At 43.6% G+C, this 8,913-nt stretch overlaps 1 protein-coding gene across 1 annotated transcript in view; it reads right to left on the reverse strand.

Moving 5' to 3' along the window:
* The window catches only part of Rbm17 (RNA binding motif protein 17), a 17,595-nt gene that overhangs the window by 3,516 nt on the left and 5,166 nt on the right, over positions 1-8,913 (reverse strand). The window contains exons 4-8 of the mRNA XM_021215523.2: positions 7,481-7,647; positions 6,281-6,378; positions 4,920-4,976; positions 2,034-2,175; positions 281-444 (exon numbers count right to left, since the gene is read on the reverse strand). Of these exons, the coding sequence (XP_021071182.1) occupies positions 281-444; positions 2,034-2,175; positions 4,920-4,976; positions 6,281-6,378; positions 7,481-7,647 (628 nt within the window). The remainder of the gene's footprint in view (positions 1-280; positions 445-2,033; positions 2,176-4,919; positions 4,977-6,280; positions 6,379-7,480; positions 7,648-8,913) is intronic.

Consider the following 8,913-nt stretch of genomic DNA (forward strand, 5'->3'; position numbering starts at 1 on the left):
GGACAGGGGGAGGGTATAGGGGACTTTCGGGATAGCATTTGAAATGTAAATGAAGAAAATAATAATAAAAAAAGAGTCTGCCTAAGCAGAGCAGCTGGGGAGTGCTGCCCCCACAAACATATTCCCTGTCTGCCTTGGCTCTGAATCATGAAGACAAGACTCGGGCTTCTTGGTTTCAAAAGACAGCAGTGGAAAGCATGTCACAGCGCCAGTCACTGCTTCCCAAGGGAGGATGCCCCGTCCCTCTGGAATGAAGGACCCACACGCTCTGTGAACTTACCCTGAGACTCGCCCTTCTCTGCCGCATCGCCCACAATGATCTTGCCGCCACGCTTGCTGGTCTTCTCCACGGACAGTGCAGTACTCAGCCCTTGCTCGTGCTTCCCCAGTCCCTGCCCTTCCCGGAAGCCATACTTCTGCATGATCTTATGAGCCACTGTGCCACTGTGAGGGAAGGAAGAAGATCTAAGAGCTGACGCCACCGACACCAGAACACTGGCTCTACGGCTGCAAAGAAAGCGAACATTTGAAACCCTTCCCCGTGGTAAGGGCACCAATGGACTGGACTCTTGGTCTGCTGCTTTCTTCAAGAGGGCAGAGCTTTACTCCTGGGGTCAAAGGTCTCAAGGGTGTCCCCAGTGACACCGTCTGCTTGTCTTTGCATCCCGAAGCCCAGCTCCCACTAGACCTGCACCTGCTTATATTCTGCAGTTCCTTTCAGAGCTCCTTTTGAACAAACTATTCCAGGGCAAAGCAAACTCCCACAAAGGCTAAACTATTCTGTATTGGAACTTCCTTAAGTACAAGTTAAAAATCCAATTCCTGTTTAAATGACAATCAAACAAAGCGACCATTTTTATGGTGAGCAGGAAGGACTAGACCCAGAAGCCCTTCCCTGCCCTCCCAACACTGTCCTCTAAGACAGTGTGCTGGAACCACATCAACAGATGCAGCTGAAACAGTGTGACTGAAGAAAGAACTCCTATTATTTGAAAAGTCCTCCTGCCGCTCCTGAGTGCAGCTGTCTACTCCACTGTCTTTAGTACCTCCTGAGGGTCCTCAGAACCTAGACTTCAAGCAGCACTCTGTTTAACAGCACGGAACAAAAAAATTAGGGCAGTGCCACCTGAGCAGTCTTTCACTGCATCAGAACAGAAATGTGGCCCCACACTCCTGCAATCCTACCGTCAGCACTCCAGAGACTGAGGCAGGTGGCCAAAGAGTAGTGAGTTTGAGGCCAACCGGTGCTATAAGGAGACATCCATCCATCCATCCATCCATCAATCAATCAATCAATCAATCTACTAGTCTCATTCAAATGTCAATCTTAAATTTGATTTTTTTTTTTCGCCACACTATGACAAATACTATAGTCAGAATGACAGAGGTGTTTTTTGTTTGAGGGGGAGTGGTTAGGCACAAAGCCCAGCACACTAGCAAGGGCTAGTGCACAGCAGCAAACCTTCCACCACTGAGCTCATCTCCAGCCTACACAGTTTCTTAGAACCAAAGGTGTAAAACCACAGTCTAAGGCAAATGACCCATTTCCCCAGGAAAACCCAGTGCCCCTCATCCTTTGGAGATAACATGAACCATCTCTAATTCCTAGAGCTATTTTATTGCATATTAGGAGAAATGATATAAATAGCAGAAACTTCTCCTACATAGCACAATGTGTTTCAATTACTCCTGACTTATACTAGAAGTCTGCTTTGTACAAAGCCTCACTGCTTTGGAAAACACTCAGCATGGTATGAACACTAATCATTTACAGAGCAACATATGACCAAACAGGGATTTCTCTAGAGATTCAAGTGGCCTCATTTTCAAATGAGTTCCACCTATGGAAAAACCAGCAAACACTTCACATTCTATCTCAGTCTCACAGTGTAGCCCAGGCTAGCCTGAAACGCAAGACTCCTTCTGTCTCCATCTTCAGGGTGCTGGGACTATAGGACTGAGCCACACCCACAACCTCTGAGTCTTAAGGCACTTCAACATTCTCTCAGCTAGACAGGACATTTAGCACTTACCCCATGTTGGCAAGGAAGGAGTTGCTGGGGCCCGTTGGAGACCTTGGTCTGTCCGGCTCCTCGTACACAGGGGGAGGGATAGCAGCTTTGGAAGACTGTGGTCTGGGTCTTGAGTCCTCTTCATAAGGAAAATCTCGGGGTACTGTTGAAGACAAGTAAAGCAGGCTCACCACAGCTCTGCGGAAAACTCCAGAAGTTTCACCAGCTTCCACTCTCCACCTTGAACTGACTCTGACTTAACCTACCTTTCTGTTATGTTCTTTCTTTCCTAAAGAACACTGTCCCTATCTCATTTTTGGTTTACAGGATCTGTGTAGCTCTTTAAAAACGAGAAGTGGAAGGGGATTCTTAGTTCTACTGGGCATATCCTCCCAAGTGTACTTTTTGACATCTTTCTGAAATGCTGCTCACCTGTTGAAGCCCTTACTTAAACGAAATCTCTTGCTTGACTGTAAGATATGTAACTCTCAATAGTCCCATAGCATAAGTGTTGCTCTAGACACTAATTTCGCTAGCTGCACAGACCATTAAAACCCATCTTTGAAGTCAGGACCATAAGGACTGTATTAACCCACTTGTGCATTAGCATCAACAAGAAGCTTTTTTTTTTTTTTTTTTTTTATTTATTCATTTATTATATGTAAGTACACTGTAGCTGTTTTCAGACACTCCAGAAGAGGGCATCAGATCTTGTTACGGATGGTTATGAGCCACCATGTGGTTGCTGGGATTTGAACTCCAGACCTTCGGAAGAGCAGTCGGGTGCTCTTACCCACTGAGCCATCTCACCAGCCCCGACAAGAAGCTTTAAAGATATCAGATACGTGGGCTCTGTCCACAGAAATTGGTTTATTGTTCGTCAGGTGTTTTGTTTGTACAATATATATTTAGTCATATTCTTAAATTATCTTCCTTTAAAACATAATAAATAGTATATTGCATATTAAAGAATATTGAGGCTGAAATGGTGGCTCAATGGTTAGGAGCATTGGCTATCATGCAGGTTCAGTCCCCAGCACCGCACGGTGGCTCATAACCTACATAAACCCTGTTCCAGGAGATACAACGCTCTATTCTAACCTCCACGGGTACCAGGTATGATGCAGGCAAAACGCTCATACACATAAAATTAGAATATAACAAATATTTTCAAGAGATTATTGATGATTTTGTACTAGCTGGTTTTGTGTGTCAACTTGACACAAGCTAGAGTTATCACAGAGAAAGGAGCCCCCCTTGAGGAAATGTCTCCATGAGATCCAGCTATAAGGCATTTTCTCAATTAGTGATCAAAGGTGGGAGGGCACATTATGGGTGGTGCCATCCCCGGGCTGGCAGTCCTGGGTTCTATAAGAAAGCAACCTGAGCAAGCCAGGGGAAGCAAGCCAGGGGAAGCAAGCCAGTAAGTAACNTCCCTCCNTGACCTCTGCATCAGCTCCTGCCTCCAAGTTCCTGCCCTGTGTGAGTTCCAGTCCTGACTTCCTTTGGTGATGAACAGCAATGTGGATAAAGTATAATCTGAATAAACCCTTTCCTCCCCAATTTCTACTTGGTCATGATGTTTTGTGGAGGAATAAAAACCCTAAGACAGGCTTTAATTTTATTTATTTTTGTTTTAGGTATATAAGTGTTTTCACTGCATGTATAGCTCTGTACCATGTGCATGCATGTCTGGTGCCCATGAAGGACAGAAGAAGGTGTCAGATTCCCTAGAACTGGAGTTACAAATGGCTGTTATCCACTACGTGAGTGCTAGGAATTGAACCTGGGTCTTCTGGAAGAGTATCAAGTGCTCTTAACTGCTGAGCCATCTCTGCAGGCCCAGCCATTTATTTTTAATAAGTTTAGGCATGGCTCCGTACAAAGCACGGGGCAAAGCCCAACCGTAACTTCCGAGTTTTAGAAGAGCTCCAGGAGAGACCTGACAGTGGGTGGTCATGTTTGTAAGTAGACGAATGCTGCTCAGTCACACACTAAATCTCAGGTACAAAATCTGCTATTTGAGATGTGTTAAGAAAGGCAAAACACTCATGCACATAAAATTAGAATAAATAATAAATATTTTCAAGATTATTGATGGCTTTTAGTTTTGTTTCAATTACTTTATTTTTGTTTTATGTGCATGAGTGTATTGCCTGCATATATTCCTCTAGCACAACCTAGCCTGGAATATCACTATATAGCATAGGCTATCCCTGAATTTGAGTACTTCCTGCTGTTGTCCTTCATGCTAGTCAAGGGGCATGAGCTACTATTTACTATTGCTCTTATTTACTTCAAACGAACCTATTGCAAACATGAAACCTTGATGAAAATAACAATAAAAATGAAGTTATCTTCTTGTATAAAAATCTCCACTTCAGGCTAGGCACTTAATCTCAGCACTCGGGAGGCAGAGGCAGGCAGATCTCTAAGTTCAGTGCCAGCCTGGTGTACAAACTAAGTTCCAGGACAGACAGGGCTATACAGAGAAACCCTGTCTTGAACCTTACCCTGCAAAGGAAAAAACAAAAACAAACCAAAAGAACAACAAAAATAAAACCCAAGAACAACAAAAACCCCAAACCAACACCTTATTTCTGAGTCTGGTATTAGAAAGTCCCAAGTGTGGGTGGGGCATGTGGTACACGCTTCTAATCCCAGCATTCAGAAGGCAGGTCACATCCAGGCCAGTCAGTACTACACAGCTGAGACCTTATTGCAAAACAAACAGAACAAAGCCAAGCATCCCAAGTGTAGCAGGAAGTGTGGGCCACTGTGACTTCAGGGGTGAAAACCAGGCTATTCTGCTCTAAACTCAGGACACAAGAGATTCAAGCTTAGGATCTTCACTGTCCATAAATACCTGTGTGAGAATAAGGTAATAAAAGAAAGAGATGCACATACACTCTTTGTCTTTCTCTACAAGAGAAGTCGGTGGTGCGATGGCAGCTCCTCCCATACCTGTGAAGACACAAGGACTGTGGTTAGCAGTATATTTTAAGGAAAAAGCCAGATTAGCATACTAATTAGCATACTAATTTGGCACTTGTGTAGTTATGGCTTTATCCTGGCTTCAAAAACCTTGGAAAGTAATTACAGCTTCCTGTTTCCAACTGAGAAAACAATCAGAGATGAATATGAAGAAATGGAATAAATCCAGTTCCCTGTGATACCAAAGCCAATGCCCCAACAAGCACAAGCTGGGACACCTCTTGGGAGTATGAGTCCCAGGTCTCGGGAACTCGTAAGGCAGTGCCACCATTCCTGCCCATGTCTGCTGGTTGGATAACACGGACACAAACTGACAACCAGGATATCATGAACAGACTGTAAGGTCCTCTTCATTATATGAATCTCAAAGTACACAGTGTCCTGGCCATACCTCTAGCATTATCACTCTGGGAGGTCGCTGAGAGCACCAGGAGACCCTGTGTCAAGTGTCTCACCCAGATGTATTGTGACTTCATCAGTGAAATAATAAGATCAATTGAAATTGGTTATAAAACCATGCTGTATCAATCAGCCCAAAATGTTTCACAAAAGAAATGAAAGCCAGTAGAGATGCATTACGATGAACAGAGTGGGTAGTGCACATTAACAAGAAATATAAACCTAAAGAAAGTCTGACATTTCTTAAGAGATTCTTTTAATAGACATTTAAAAGTTATTTTCTGTTTTCGTTCATTCAGTCTGGCCTTGAGCTTGTGCTCCTGTTTCTATTTACAATGTGCCAGGACTACAGGCACACACCACTGTGCCCACTGAGAAGAAGCCAAGTTATAGATTAAGCATAGTAAGACGGGATGGTGCACAGCCCCCAGTGCTGCGGACCCTGAACGCCCTGCACTTAGGCAGCAGGTAAACATGACAGAGGCTCGATCGATGCAGCTGAGTTATCAGCAAATGTGTTCTGGATGTGGAGTCCCCTCCTCCACCCAGGGCTGGCCACAAATGCCCTGGGTTTGAGAAAGGCAAAAGATGGCCAGGTCTCAATTAAGGAGAAGTTCAGAAGTAGACCTAATGCTGCTTCAAAGCAGGCAGCAGGTGTCTCGCCATGTTAATAAAGTTCACAGTGGAGTATATATTAAATAGCATAAACCAAAGCTGCTACAGAATGAGGACTGATGAGACTCTTGGGCACTGGCCCAGCCCCCCAATTACTCAAACCAATGTGAAATACACCATGTTCACAGGAAAGGGAAAGGGAAAGCAAAGCCTGGGACAGTGCTGAGTCTAGGGCGAGCTCGTCTACGCTCATGCCTTACTTCTTTTCCTCCGCTCTCGCTCATAATCTTCATCCTCATCAGAATCTGGGTCTGGTCGTCTTGAGAACCCACTGGCTTCATGTCTGTCTTTACGCCTCCTGTAACAAATGGTCATCACTGATACATTAGGATAGAACCTAAATAAACCTCAAATGCCATTGTGACTTTCTCTTGGCAAAACAAACAAAGATACAATCAAAAAACCCAAAGAAAAAGAAAGAAAAATGTTCACTGAATATAAATAGTTAATTTTTATATATAGTCTGGGAATGGGTACAACAGAAAAATTTAAAAGAAAAAAGAAAGAACAACTCTAATGGATACATGGGCATAATTCATGGGAAAAAAATTTTGACCTCTAACTTTTGATATTATGGCATATGATTTCAGGAGCTGGAAGGGGAGAGGGAGAAAAACCTACAATCAGGATCTAATATATGAGAGAATAAATTAAATTAAATAAAATTAAGAAGTATTTTTAAAAGTACATTATAAGTAAATTTAAAAACATATGTAATTTCACCCGGCTCAAAAGTAGGAAAGGGAGCCAGGCATGGTGGCGCACGCCTTTAATCCCAGTACTCGGGAGGCAGAGGCAGGTGGATTTCTGAGTTCGAGGCCAGCCTGGTCTACAAAGTGAGTTCTAGGACAGTCAGAGCTACACAGAGAAACCCTGTCTCGAAAAACCAAAAAAAAAAAAAAAAAAAAAAAAAAAAAGGAAGGGAAGCCAGGTGTAGCGGCCCAAGCCTTTAACCCCAGTACTCGGGAGACAGGGGGTAGACAGGTCTACAGAGTGACTTCCAGGATAGCAGAGCTACACAGAAAAACCAAAATATAGTAAAGGAATAGCAATGAAATACTATAAATGTGAGTCTAGCAGTCACAAACCCCGGAAAAATGTCAACAATGGATTCTGTTGTTTTCATTCTCAAATAGGGCTGGCCTTGAACACTACATAGATGGGATTACAGGCATGCACCACCATGCCAGTGGGTTTTCTAAGTTAGTTTTCTAATTCATGCAAAGTCCATACTTTAGGTTTTCAGAGTCTATAAATAAATTTTCTCAAGTGTGCTATCAATGTGGGTAAATTCTTGTTGACTGAAACCATAACCTCAGGCCTAGAGACAATACTAAAATTCACTCACTGAAATGCACATCAACAGAAGACATTTGCTCCCAAATCAAAATGAAACTTACTTTTCTCTTTCCTCTATCTCCTTCTGTCTTTCCAGCTCCCGCTGCCTCTGCCGCTCTTCTCTCTGGCGCTTCACCACTTTCTCATAGTCATTAGGGAACATAGGGTCATATTCATCAGCTAAGGGGATCAGAACTTCCCCTGCAGAAAACCCACTGGGCACAGGGTCCTGAGGAAGTAAAGCCCTAAGTGAGTACCATCTCACATCCTGCAGGGTTATCACAGAAGCCAAGGTCACAGGATGAGGCAAGGGAGGCCTTCCAGATTATCTAAGGATCCTGTTTCCTGGTGAATCAACAAGTGCCCAGGAGGCCTCCCCTCACCAGATGGCAGCACAACCTGGCAGTTAAGCCAAAGCTTATTTATAGAAAAGCACTGACAATCATCGTATCTCTTAAATGAGGTTTAAACTCTCACAGACATCATCTGAATGGCATCTGTACAAACATACATGTGAAAATGGATTATCATTTTCCAGACTTTCCTTGCTCCCTCCAGTTAGGGTCTCACACAGCCACAAACTAGACACACAGCCAAGGGTGACTTGAATACCTCCCAGCCTTCTGCCTCCCTGGAGCCGGTCCTATTAATGACATATAGCACTATGCCCACATTTTTACCTTTAATGCTTTCCTCTAAAACAGTTCCAATACTGTTAACATACAATTAAGAAAGAAATAACCTTGTAGTGTATGTTAGAAGGATTACGTTACAGGTAATCCACTGGAGGCAATCCAGTGAAACCATTAAAAATGACCATACAGGAGCTGGAGACACACATCAATAATTAAGTGCACTGACTGCTTTTCCAGAGGACTCAGGTTTCACTCCCATCACCCATATGGTGGCTCAACTGTCCTACCTCTGTCCTAGGGATGCACTGCACGGGCAACAGGCACACATGTAGTGCACTGGAGCATGCAGGCCAAGCACTCACACACAGAAAAATGTTTACATGACCACATAGTTCTATAATTTTCACCATGCTGGATGGACAATCACTAAAAACAAATTAGAGAGCAGAAAGGCAGTGAAGTTACAGAAAGATATTCTAACATTATATAATTTTATAATGCCTGGAGGGTATGTACGATTGAAAAGACATGCTTTTCTTTTTTACCCATCTTTCACTCCTGACATTTCCATAATAAACTATATTAGGTAATAAAGGTTTTGATGGTGATAAAGTAAAACTTGGGTTGAAAATACTATTATTGAAGAGAGCCTTGTGTGGGGCTGGAGCTGGTCAGGGGCTAAGAGTGCTTCCTACTCCGACAGTTGGGGGGCTGGCTCGGCACCCACACAAGGTTCAGATGCCTAACGCCAGCCCTAAGAGACGTAATGTCCCCTCCGGGCTCCATGGGTACAGGTTCTCTCTCTCTCTCTCTCTCTCTCTCTCTCTCTATCTCTCTTTCTCTCTCTCTCTCTCTCTCTC

The sequence above is a fragment of the Mus pahari genome, chromosome 16, assembly GCF_900095145.1.
Source record: "Mus pahari chromosome 16, PAHARI_EIJ_v1.1, whole genome shotgun sequence".
NCBI classification, from domain to species: domain Eukaryota; kingdom Metazoa; phylum Chordata; class Mammalia; order Rodentia; family Muridae; genus Mus; species Mus pahari.